The 13,277-nt window shown below is 33.2% G+C and overlaps 1 protein-coding gene and 1 pseudogene across 1 annotated transcript; one reads left to right on the top strand and one right to left on the bottom strand.

The window, feature by feature from the left end:
• Positions 1-1,013: 1,013 nt before the first annotated feature.
• LOC107477512 (putative disease resistance RPP13-like protein 1) lies at positions 1,014-4,886 on the bottom strand. Its single transcript, XM_016097551.3, has one exon. The coding sequence runs from the start codon at positions 4,884-4,886 to the stop codon at positions 1,014-1,016; it is 3,873 nt and encodes a 1,290-aa protein (XP_015953037.3).
• A 2,001-nt stretch (positions 4,887-6,887) lies between these two features.
• Positions 6,888-11,138, top strand: LOC107477513 (protein FIZZY-RELATED 3-like; annotated as a pseudogene).
• Positions 11,139-13,277: the final 2,139 nt, after the last annotated feature.

Below are 13,277 nucleotides of genomic sequence, written 5' to 3'. Positions count from 1 at the left end.
ATAATTAAAAAAATAAATAAATGAGAATAGAAAACATATAACATTTTAGAGAACATATTATAAATAGATTTTGAATTTATTTATTTTTAGAAAAGACACAGGTTATTTATATTAGAGTTATACAAAATTACATTTTTCTATTTTTTTTAAATTTTTCGATTTACATTAATGGTTACCCTTTATCTTTTTTTGCGGTTTTTTGTTTGTAAATAATTAAAAAAATAAATAAACAAAAATGAAAAACATATAAAAATGTTATATTAAATTTAAAAAATTTTTGACAATTAGTATGAGAGATTAAGAAATTAAGAGTAGTAAGAATCTTAATATGTATAAGTTGTAGAATTTGAATATTTGTAACTGAAATTTTTTATAATTATTATTATTATGACACTTTTAATGTATGTTTATTGCATTTAATTAGTACTTGATGTTTCAATTGAATAATAATAGATAAGAGTTTTTTGTTTTAATTTTTTTAAAACATTTTACTAAATAATGATTGGTTTATTTTTATCCTTTGTCAAATCATTAGAATTGCTGATGTGGCATCATTAGCAAAAAAAGAGATAATTTAAACTTATTGTGGAGAGAGTTAGTATCAGTTTTTATATATTATAAATAGATGTTAACAATTACTTTGCTCTACTTCTGATCCTGTGTATATTCATCTTTTTATTGTAAGTGATAATAAAAAAAATAATAATGAGAGTAAAAAAAAAAGGATAAAAAAACTTTAGATTCTTCTATGGGCATGGCACATTGAACTGATGCACACCCTCACCGGAAAGTTGTTGCTTCTTCTGAATTTCAACCCAATACTAAATAGAAAATGGCATAAAAATGTAATTAAATAAATCAACAATTCTTAACTAACATGAACTTAATATAATTGTCAGTGAAGCAATGAAGACATGAATGAATGTTGTTTTAAACATACATATGCATCGAAATCTTGGGTCTTCACCTGATATTTAATTATTTATCCATTGATCCAACTAATTGTAATCTCTTTAGTCTTCAATGACTCTGTAGGGAACGAGAGAGACCAAGCTTCTGTATTCCCCTCCATCCCTTTCACACTTGTCTTTTAACAATGAGCAACCTCTAATGGTAAGATGAGAAAGGGAGTGGACTAGTCTATCTAAAGGCAGAAATGCAAGCTTATCACAAGCTTCAATCTCCAGAGTTCTAAGAGATGCTAGGAACTGAATTCCAGTGTTCTCTAGAGAAGTAAGACTTGGAATTCCACTGATATAAAGAGAAGTTAGTGATGTCATTGCATGTAGACCCCAAGCAGTGTCAGGTGAGAGCTCAGTACAGCTGCGAATAGAAAGTGACTCGAGTTTTGGAGCAGGCAACCCTCCTTCTGGAAACAAAACCAGTTTGGAGCAGTCTTTTAGTTCCAACTTCCGAAGATATGGGAGGCAATTTGGAGGAGATGAAATCTTCTTGAGGTTGCTACAGCCTTGTACCTGAAGTTCTTCAAGGTTGGTGAAGAGGGACATTGGAAAGGATATGAGAGAACTACAGCAAAATCTTAAGTGTAATCGTTTAAGAGCAGGATACTGGTGAGACTCATGTGTTGAACTTGGAGAAACAAATAGTTCTAAATTCCTGCACTCGTAGATCTCAAGTGATCTTAGACTACTTGGTAGTAGGCCCTCCCTAAAGACAGTGGTTAGAGATGAGCAATTTCTTATGATTATGGTTTCAAGACATTCATTTTCCTCCATCATTCTCTCAGACAATGATTCCAATGCATCGCAACCAGTTAGCTCGAGTGTTGTTAATTTCGGCACCCACGGCATTGAGCTTGTAAGAGCTTGGCATGCTGTGATCACTAGTTTTCGTAGCGAAGGAAGTCGACGAGGCAACTTTCCAATCAATTTAGGACATTTGCTTATCTCAAGTTCTTCAAGTGAAGGGAATCTTGATTCTTGTTTAGCTCCGCAAGTCGACCACTCTTCCCAGTTGGGCATGTCCTCAAACTTCATGATCTTCAAGGATTTGAATGACTCAGTTATGCTTCCATAGAATTCTAGGCCCAACTTCTGTAGTCCTCTCATCTTTGATACATAGAGTTTCTCAAGAGAGGGAAGTTGTCCAAGTGATGGTAGGGACAAACAACTTTCACAATCCACAAGCTCTAAGACTACCATACTAGAGAATCTAATGCACCTGCCATTCCAAGATTGGCATGTAGTGATCACTAATTTAACCAGGGAAGGAAGTTGATCAGGTAACTTTCCAGTAAATTTTGGACATCTAGTTATGTGCAGCTCTTCGAGTGAAGGGAATCTTGCAGCATGTCCGGGTTTGCTGGATGACCACTCTTCCCAATTAGGCATGTCTTCAAACTTTAATATCTTCAAGGTTTTGAATGGCTCAGTTACATAGCCATAAAACTCTGGACCTATCCTCTGCAGACCTTTCATTTTTGCTATAGAGAGTTTCTCAAGGGAGGGTAATTGTCCAAGTGATGGCAGTGAGAAGCAAGTTTTACAATCCACTAGCTGCAGAACCACCATCCTAGAAAATGCAGAACTCCCCAACCAATTTGGCAACATACTACCTCCAAAATTTTGAATTTTTAGCCTCTTCACATTTTGATGTGGCACCAACATATTGAGTACTGCAGTTTCATTGTCCACATTATGAGCTGTAGTTGTCCATTTGAATTCTAACTCATGAAGGTATTTCTTGCTCCTCAACCTTGCATTGGAAGCTTCTATTGCATCAGCCACATTCTGCAGGTTCCCTATCGAAAGCGCTCCACGAAGCTCTAAAAGGCTCCCAAGCTCACTAATTTTGGACCCCCTTCCATTGCTTACAATGAAATCAGTCAACACTTGAAGGGAATTCAGTCTACCAAACTCTGCCGGCATCTCCATAACTTTGCTTCCACTAATATCAAGATGGCGCAGATTGATGAGTTTGAACATGTTTTCTGGTAACTTGCTGAGACGGCGACATCCTGATAAAATAAGTGTTTCCAAGTTATACCAGCTACAGACATCAGGAGGCAAACACTCAATTGTGGTGTTAGCAAGATTCAGGTACCTTAGATGTAATGAGTTTCCAATTGAAACAGGAAACTTGGTAATTTCATAATAGGACAGAGAGAGCACACGCAGGGGATTTTGTTTTTCCAAGAGATCTTGAACCATTCTAGTAAATGCATATTTGCTTCCAGATTTTGAGGATCTAAATGGGAGGAAGGTTCTCAGTTGTTGGCATTCTGTGAAGGAATCCAAGTTGTCAAGAGCTTCATATTTGTCCTGCGAAAAGGATAAATGGCGAGCCCAGTTCTTAATCCTTCTTGTATTGTTATCTCCTAGCATGTAACAGAAATCGCCTGCAACAAACTGAGCTAAGTCGCTGATAAGATCATGCATCATAAAGTGTGATTTGTCAAGAGTTGACTCATGAAAAAATGACCTAAAATGCAACTCTTGAAAGCACTCATCTCCTATATCTTCCATTCTCTTCTCTGTGTCTGGTTGTGGCAGAATACCTTCAGCCATCCATAGATAGATCAAGTCCCACTTTTTTATTTCATGGCCTTTAGGAAACACGGAACAATAAGCAAAACATCGCTTTAACAGCGGAGGCAAATGGCAATAGCTTAATATCAAAGCAGGAAGTATGCTGTTCCTACCACTTGGTAACTCCCATATGTGACTCTGGGATACACTTTCCCAATCTTCAACATCCTCTTTGGAACGAACAAGGCTTCCCAGTACTTTTGCAGCCAGAGGGAGACCATTGCATTTTCTCACAATTTCCTTGCCAATTCTTGCTAGGATAGGATACTCATCCGGGTTCCCATGTTTGAAGGAACAACCTGAGAATAACTTCCAAGTATCCTCATGAGAAAGAGGGGAGAGGGAATGAGTTAAGAAGGCTTGAATTGCCATTGCAACACTTTGACTATGTGTGGTGACAATAATTCTACTTTCCCAGCTTTTCCCAGATTGAAATGGCCTTCGGAGCATGTCCCACTCGAGAGAATTTATGCTCGAAAAGCCATCCAAAACAAGCAGAAACCTGTGTCTTGCCAATATATCCTGAAGCTTGACTTGGAGCACATTCAAGTCTATGATGTTGGAATATTTGGGAGCACAGGACTCGAAAATCTTCTTGGTTATTTCATACACACCAGATGCCTCTGGTATGGAGGCCCATGATCTTAAATGAAAATGGTTCCTCACCCTTATATCATTGTACAGAATCTGAGCAAGAGTAGTCTTACCTACCCCTGCCATTCCCACAATTGCCACTACAGGAACCCCTTCTACTCCACCATGCAGCAACTCCCCTGAAAGCAGAGAATCGATAATTTTCTCCTTGTCATCATTTCTGCCATACACTCTTTGTTCATCCACCAACGAAGTTGTAGGTAAAGCTAATGAAAGTGGTTTGTTTTTATTAACACCAACACCACCTTCCTTAAGACCAAGAAGATCTTTATGCTCTATTATAGACTTCAACCTCTCAACAATCCTCTCAACTTTTGACTTAACTCTTTCAGCAAAAGGATTGAGAGAAGAGGCATAGTCTCTAACCTGATCCAAGGTGGTACGAGATCCAGGTTCCATAATTTCTTGCAAGGCTTTAGTGGCAATCTCGTCCAAGAGATCATCAGCATCAAAGACAGCATTTTTGAGCCTATCAACCCATTCCTTCACCAATTGATCAGTAAGCTGTTTCTCCTCGGCATCATCGAGGACCGCAGTGACAGATAGCAACAGCATCTTGAGCTTCTCAAGAAGTGACTGATTAAGATGGTTGACACGGAAGAAGTCTATGAGCTCACGACGTGCTATCCTGTCGAACAGCACTTGCAGAACGGCAGAGACTAATGAACCAGTCCAATCAACCATGGTGGCTAAGGTGGAACACCTTGCTTTGTGCAGATTCTGGAAGAAGGAAGGCACAATGGAAAAGGATGAAACTTCAGTGTGTAATGTGTTACTAGCGTAGTTGACTCGTTTGACTTTATAATGTGTGTTGTCTTCTTTGTTCTTTGTTTTTGTTAAGGAAAGAATATATTCATTCATGACCATGCCTCAGCTTAGCCCGTGGATAACGACAATTTTGCATTAAACTATGCAAGACAATCATAAATAACAGTAATGATTACTACAAGAGGTGTGAGCAGCGAGGATTTTGTAATTTGTAGTTATTAATTAATTATTATTAATATTTTAAATAATATAAAATTATATTTAATGATATAAAATTATTTATTTATTTTATAAATTAAATATTGATTAAATTTTAATAAAAATACTAACCTCTAAGATTTATTCTTTAAAAAATGAAGGACAACAAAAAAAAATGAAAACAATGAGTATATGGCGTGTTTGGTCTTATTATTTGAATTTTTTATATTTTTTACTTTTATAATTTTATAAAAAAATAAAATAAGATGTAAAAACTTTTAAAAAAATATATTATATCAATATTTTTTATATTTGATAGATCTTGCTAACGAACTACTATGTATTTGTTATAGAACATTAATTATATTTAATTAATCTTTTTTTTTATTTTAGTGTTATTTATCTAAGAGACTAAGAGTTTTCTTAATAAATATTTTATTAAACAATTTTACTTAAGAAGTGTTTTTAGACTACTAATTAAAAATATTATTAAAAATATAAAATAAATGTTAATTTTACAAGTTTTTATGCATTCAATATATCGATAAATAAAAACTTCTTTTCATTCTCTTATTCAATATTTTTAAAATACTTTTTAGCTAAATATTTTATTTGTTTATGCTACTACTTATGAAGAATATTATAAATACAATGTTTTAATAAAAAGAACATAATTTAAGTTTTCAATGTTTCAAATATATTAACAATGAATTAAAAGAGTAAAAGCTCCGTATCTGTAGTCCTTAGAACAATTTTAAATAGATAGCACTAAAATAAAAAGTGAATGGAAATACACAGATGTAATTAACGCTCCTTAACAGGGTGAATGCGGATTGATATTAAAATTATCGGATCTAATATCTGTAATTTTTGAGATTGGATCCGATCCAATTCACACATTTACGAATCAGATATCGAATATATCTACAAAATACAAAAATATTTTTAAAAATTTATTCTTATTAAAAAATATTAATAAAATTTATTTTTTTTCTATTATTTTAAATATATTTACTCTTAAAATAATATTAAACATACTTTTTTTAAATAATAAATTAAAATAATACAATATATATGATAACTTAAAATAAAATATAAAAAAATATTCACTACAATATTTTTGAACTATTGTAACATATAATATAAATAACCTTTAAAAAGTGTTGTTTAAAATAGTAAAAAACAACATTTAAGATTTGTTGCAAAGAAATAAAATTATTGCAACTCTTTATTAACCAACATACTACAAACGTTCTCTTTGATCAATTTAAGATACATGTGAAAAAGCGTTGCTTTATAAATTAAATAGGCAACACTTATAGTATTTATCTATTATACTTTCTAAGAGTTGCCTTTAAATGTTTAATGAACTTCCCATTGTAAGTGTTGTTTAAAGTTATTTCACTAAATTTTTATTTTATTTATTTTTTAAAATTACTCTTCTCCTCCTAAACTCAACCAAAATTAAGAAAAGAAGCACAAAACACATCAAGCAATAATTGATTCATCACATTCCTGGCTACCATTACTTAGAAACAAAACTCAAGTCTCGAACCATACCATTTCAAAATCAAAATTCTAACCCTAACTCAATTTTCCCCTTTAACGAAATTGACGCGCGTTCTGCATTCCTATCTGCTCGTCGTCGTCGTGTTCATCACTGCTTAAGCTCGCGTCGTATTCTTTTGCTCGCATCGCGTTCTGCTATAGTCTGATCTGATGTGTTCTTCTACCCTCGCCGTTCTGAAACTTCTGCTCTTCTCCGCCATTTTGAAATCTCTTCTCCACTCCACCGTTCTGAAACCTCTGCTTTGCTCCGCCGTGGTGCCGTGCTCTGTCCATCTCAGGCAAGTCGACAACTCTCCGCCGTTCACTTCTTCCTCTCAAGCATATCGCCTCTCGCCTCGGTCCTTAGGCATCTCTTCCTTGAAGGCGCCATCGTCCTTGAAGGCTTGCATAGGTCTCTCAGGCATGACAAAAATTTCTTCCAGATTTTACATAATTAATTTAGTTGAATTGTTGAAATAACAAAACTATTCAAAGACTTGTTTTCTACTTCTTTTTCTTCTTCGACTTATTCAGTGCTCCATGGTCCACACTTCAATCCCGCGGAATCAAGCCATTTTCTCCACTTCTTAATTTGAAGCCTTGAAAAAAGCAGTAATACCTCATAATTGGTTCGAGACTTATACATGTCACCAATTTTCAATTATGTGGCTTGAAATGGTCCTGTGATGACAGGAAACTTGCTTCTGGAGGTAATGATAATCAGGTATGTTTCTATTAACACTAGTGTAGATTAAAAAACAAAACATGATTGAATGTAATGATTTATTATTATATGAGTAGCTATTAGTATGGAATCAGCACTCTCAGCAACCGGCATTGAGACTCATGGAGCACACAGCTGCCGTGAAGGCTATAGCATGGTTGCCTCACCAGAGCGGTCTCCTTGCGTCTGGCGGTTCCACCGCCGATAGGTGTATCCATTTCTGGAACACTACAAATGGTCATCAGTTGAACTTTGTTGATACTGGAAGCCAGGTTTCTTTCCTAAGCTGTCTATTAAGACATGAATGAATAATGTACAATGGTTCTATAATAATAATAACAATGTTTGATTAGGTTTGCAACCTTGCTTGGAGTAAAAATGTGAATGAGATAGTAAGCACTCATGGAATCAGATCATGGCGTGGAAATATCCATCGCTAGCAAGGGTAATATTTTACTCGATTTATTATGGCAGTGGAGAATTTCAAGTAATAAAAATATTGAATTTGATTATTAGGTTGCAACTCTAACTGGCCACAACATGAGAGTGCTTTACCTTGCAATGTCTCCTGATAGTCAAACAATAGTCACTGGTGCAAGGGATGATGAGACATTGTGCTTATGGAATATCTTCCCATCCATGAAAACACTTATAAGCACTTATGCAGTGTCAAATTTATATTTGGCTTAAACGCACTTCTTGGCAAGAAAATTTTCAAAGAAGACCAATTAAACTATAAAGGAGATTGGAATCCAAACAATGTCATAAGCCTCATGAAGACTATAGTCGATTTGGAAAATTTGTGTCTTGTTACATTGGGTTATCTAACTCAATTGTGAGATTTCACATTTGTAGGATTTGCTAAAGGTATATAAAGAGACCAGAAATAGAATGTTAGGACTTGATTATTCCACTAAGTTCTCACCATGGCTTGCATTTGGAAGCTTGTCTCCTCGTTTAATTGTTAACAAATTTGCTTTCATTATTCAATATATTGGCATAAAAATTATTTTCTTGTAACCATTAAAGATGCTGTTTGATATTTAAGTTAACTTGAACTTGGTAATGATTAAGAAAGTGCAGTTGTGAATGCAATTGTGTCGCTTTTAAAATATGAATAAGTATATAGCTGAAATCTTGCTTATTTATGTAATTATTTGTTTTGACATTTCAAATTATTGCTTTGTTGAATAGCTGAAGAGTCAGGAGAATTATTCTTACAAGGTGGTTATATCTACTAGTTCTTCTCCTTCCTATACAAAGGTTCAAATCAGTATTTTTTTTAGGGATTTTATGAAAAGCAGGTTTTACTTTCATGCTTTTTCTTCATCTAATTTTTTCACTTATTTTCCTGTGCATATTTAGAAGTGGTCTAAATTATTAGAGTTAATTAGTGGGTTGAAGAACATGTCCCAGTTTATATAAGAACTCTTTTCATAAATATATTTAACAAAAATGTAGTGCCACTACCACCTAAAGAGGGTTTTGTCACTCATCCTTACAAGAGCTCAAGGTAACTAATAATAATAAATAGCATCCTTGTAATTATTTTTAATATGTAATTAATCTTGCTTTATTTGTGTTATTTTGTGCATGCAGTGATTCAAAGAAATTTATTAGAAGTTTAATTTATATATGAAAGTTAGTTAATCAAGTAGTATTGGCTGCAAATTCAAAGAAATTAAAGCACTAACTAGTTGAATTGCTGATACACGTAGCAGAAAAGTATGACAAAAATGCAAGGGGTATTGGGATATCTTCTACAAGTACCAAAAGGACAAGGTATAGGGTTGTTTGTTTATTATGTTTTATTTAGTTGATACTAGGTAAAATATTATTTTTTAATTAGAATTAGTTATAAGCATTTTTGTCGTTGGTTTTATTGTTTTCAGAATTATAAGCATTTCAGAGCCCAAGGGTACCTAGTTTGCACCACCATTGGTTTCATTGTTTTCGGAATTATAAGCATTTTCATTCATGTCCATTCCTGACATGGCTTGCAAGTGAGCCTTTTATTAAAATTTAATTGGGAGATTATATTGTGCGATTCCATATGGACATTTTTATAGCGTATAGTATTTGCAAAGTCTATGTGTGCAGAAAATTTAATTTTTAAGCTAGATGAGGTGATATATACTCCATTATTTCTTTCATCCATTTTGTTCCTGTAAGCATTGTCCTATTAACAATCCCCAAAGAAAAAAGTGAGCTACAAGAAGATTTTTGTCTACTTAGAATTTTCTGTTCCAAACAAAGTACACACAATGAATAATAAAAGGATTAGCATTACTATTATATTATCAAATCTATCCCTAGTCTTAGCTGCTTCCTTTCTCTTGCTTGTGTCTTCAAAACTTCCAGCAGCAGCACACAAACAATGCCAATCCCATATTTAGCCTTGTTGAAATTCATGATGAGTTGATGATAATTGACTAAGGTAGGGTTCTTATTAGAAGATTAGGAATTTGGGAAGAAAAGGTAAAAAGTGTTATCACTATAAGGGTGGCATGCTAATTTCTACTTTTGAAAATTTTGTTTAAAGACAAATCATGATGGCCTTCACTAGACTCTTGTAGAAACTATTTTTGTGTGTCATTATCTCAATTGCTATATCTCTTTGTCTCCATCTTTATGATCTCTCTTTACACAATCCAAGCACTTTCCATAAGATAAGAATTTGAGTTACTTGAGAATTTGAGAAGAATTTGTATATCTAGTGTTATTCTTCTAATTTGATGCCTTGGATTTATAGGTTAGTTCGCAGGAGGCTATTGAAACAAAGAACCTTGCTTCGGATATTGCTGATATTTCCATAAAAGAAAAATCTTCAAGTTCTCCCACTACTAGTTGTTATCAAGATGGTGGTTTCTTGTGGAATGATGGTTTTGCAAATAATTCGGACTCTATAAAGGAGAACAAGGTTGGTTCTTTGTCTTTCACCATAACCAGTGCGACTTCATGTCAGCCGAATGAATTGAATAAGAAATCAGTTATGAGTGATGGGATGAATTCGATTCAGAGGTCTCCAGAACTGAAGAGTCCTGTTGCAAAGCCGGTAGCTCGGACCAAACTTCCTTTTGAAAAAGGATATAGTCAAATGAATTAGCTTAAGCTTACTCGGACACATCCTGACCTTGCAGGTTCTCTTACTTAATCTATTGCCTTAGTTTTTTATTTAAAAAAATAACTCAAATTAGTTGTAGCTTTGAATGATAAGAATACATGAAGCTTATGGTTGATTATTGTAGCTGAATTTAAAATAAGTTGCACAACAATTGCTGCAAATTTTTGATTAGTGTAGCTATTGGCTTAATCCTTTGAGCGAGAGACACAGCGAGTACAACGTAGATTGTTCAACACAGAATTTACCTATGCTTTCGATCATTGATCATTGTTTATTGGTAAAGGAATAGCATGCTGCTTCCTAGACAATAACTCTTCTTTTGTTTTTCCAGTCATCTATATATAGAAGGGAATCATATAGAGGGGAATTTAGGAAGCACAACAAATCGAAAGGACACCATAATTTGACCCAGCAGAAAAAGCGGGAGATTAAGGAAGCTTTTGAATTATTTTGTTGTGTATTAAGAATAATGCTGCTTATTTTTTGTTGTGTATTATTTTGTTGAGAATTATTGATAAATATGTATTTGAAATACTAATCTAACCTTTTAATATCTATTTTAATTAGAACTTTATTATTGGTTATTTTGTCTCTTTTATAATTTTTTTCTATTGTGTACAAATTTAATTTATTAATTAAAATAATTACACATGTATGAACAAAAAAATTTATTGTAAATTTTATTATTTTTTATATTTTTATTACAAAAGTAACTTTTATTTTTGCCAAAAAGGCAACCCTTCTATTAGTTGCATATTTGAATATTAGACAACACTTGTATAGTTGCATATCCAAAAGAAAAGGCAACACTTGTATAGGTTGCATATCCAAAAGAAAAGGCAATACTTTAAAGGATTGCATATTCAAAACTAATAGGGAACACTTCAAAGGATTGTAAATTCCAATTTATAAGCAACACGTAAAAGAGTTGTATTTTATTGCAAATAGGCAATATTTTTTAGTAGTGACCAAAATACGAGAGAAGAGACAACACTGCAAAAGTGTTGTCTCAAATACACCTTTGAAGTGTTGTTGTTTTTCAACCAAAGGCAACACTTGGTAAGTGTTGCTCTCAAAAGCGTTGCTTTTGAAACAAAAAAGTGTTGCCTTGATCTAAGGCAACGGCTGCATATGCAACGCCGTCCAAAAATGTTGCCTTAGGTCCAAAAGTGTTGTCATATATCAAAAGCAACTTTTTGTCAGCCTTTAGACAACACTTTTTAAATGTCGCCTCAACCTGAAAATGTTGTAGTGATTTATTTATTTATTTCTTTATTTTTGCGGATATGTGGATATGCATATCGGATATGCGGATACCTACATAAAATTTGCAATCTGATCTTATTAGTATGCGGATCAGATCTGGTTCGATCTGATAGTCTTACAGATCGAATCTATTTTCGTAATTTTCGAATCAAATTCGAATAAATACCGCGAATATGCAGATCAAATCTGATTCACGAATAATTTTACTCCTTAATCAATATCCTTATTTCTTGTTCTTTAGGTAAGAAAGAAGGAAAAATTTTATTTTAACAAACTGCACGTAAAATATACACCTTAACTACTTGTTAGAAATATCGTGTTGATAGCAAAGTTGGTGGATTTTTTTTAAATAAATAAATTAAATATTTTATTTACTAAAATATATTATTTGTAGTATTTTTATGAAAAAATATTTTTATTTTTATCTTATTTACAGTATAAATAAAATAAAATTGTACGTATCTCGTTTACACTGTAAATGAAATAAAGCGTGAAACGAAATATCTGTATCACATTTGTACATGTAGTGTATAACAGCGTTATTTTGTTTACAGTGTGAATAAGATATATGCAACCTTATTTCATAGTGTAAACAAGATATGAGAAGACGGCGCGCGACCTATAATCCAAGTGGCCAGATCCACTGCCACCAACATCACCTACCTCTACAGAAAGCTCCATCCCTTATTTCGCAATGATTCTTCTATGGATGTCAAATATGAGGCGCACATGCTCGTCGCTACAGAGCCAAAATAGACGAAACCGAAAAGCTCCATTTTCCATCGGTGCTAGCAACCTATATGCCACCCTTCCAATCTCTTTTCTCCCACTACCACCAACGCTACTTAATATTAGACTCTTTAGCTCTGCTAAAGAATTTACTCACCGGGTACGAAACAGAATGAAATTCTTACACTCAAATATCATTCAAGTATTACTGTTTTTCATCTGACAATTGGGATACACACTTACAATCACATATCCACTATCACTAGATATTTTGACTTATTTTTTGAAAAAAAAAACAGAAAAGAAGAAGAAGTAAAATGTTTGTGAAAAATACAAAAGGTTACACATTGTGCTTCTTTTATAGTTGTTAAAAATTTGTCGGAGCGTATCTCGCTTATACTATAAACATCATAAATATTCACGTATTTTGTTCACAGTATAAATGAAATAAAATTGCACGTATCTCGCTTACATTATAAATAAAATATATAAGTCTTTCGTTTATTGTCTTATCTCATTTCGTGCAATCTTATCTCATTTATAGTTTTATAATGTGAATGCGATAAGACATATGATAGATTTTCATAAAAAATGTTATAAATTATATATTTTAAAAAATAAAATATTTTTTTATTTAAAAAATTCCCAAAATTGATACTCAATCGCTTTATAGCTTATAGCAAAATTCCACAATATCGTCTAAGCATGCCTCATTAAA

This window comes from Arachis duranensis, chromosome 3 (genome assembly GCF_000817695.3).
Source record: "Arachis duranensis cultivar V14167 chromosome 3, aradu.V14167.gnm2.J7QH, whole genome shotgun sequence".
NCBI classification, from domain to species: Eukaryota; Viridiplantae; Streptophyta; class Magnoliopsida; order Fabales; family Fabaceae; genus Arachis; species Arachis duranensis.
Note: the sequence above shows the minus strand (reverse complement) of the source record. Positions and strands in the feature narration are given on the sequence as shown.

What these genes read in the sequence shown, in the direction of transcription:
- LOC107477512 (XM_016097551.3), bottom strand. Translation starts at nt 4,886, where the DNA reads ATGGTTGATTGGACTGGTTCATTAGTCTCTGCCGTTCTGCAAGTGCTG.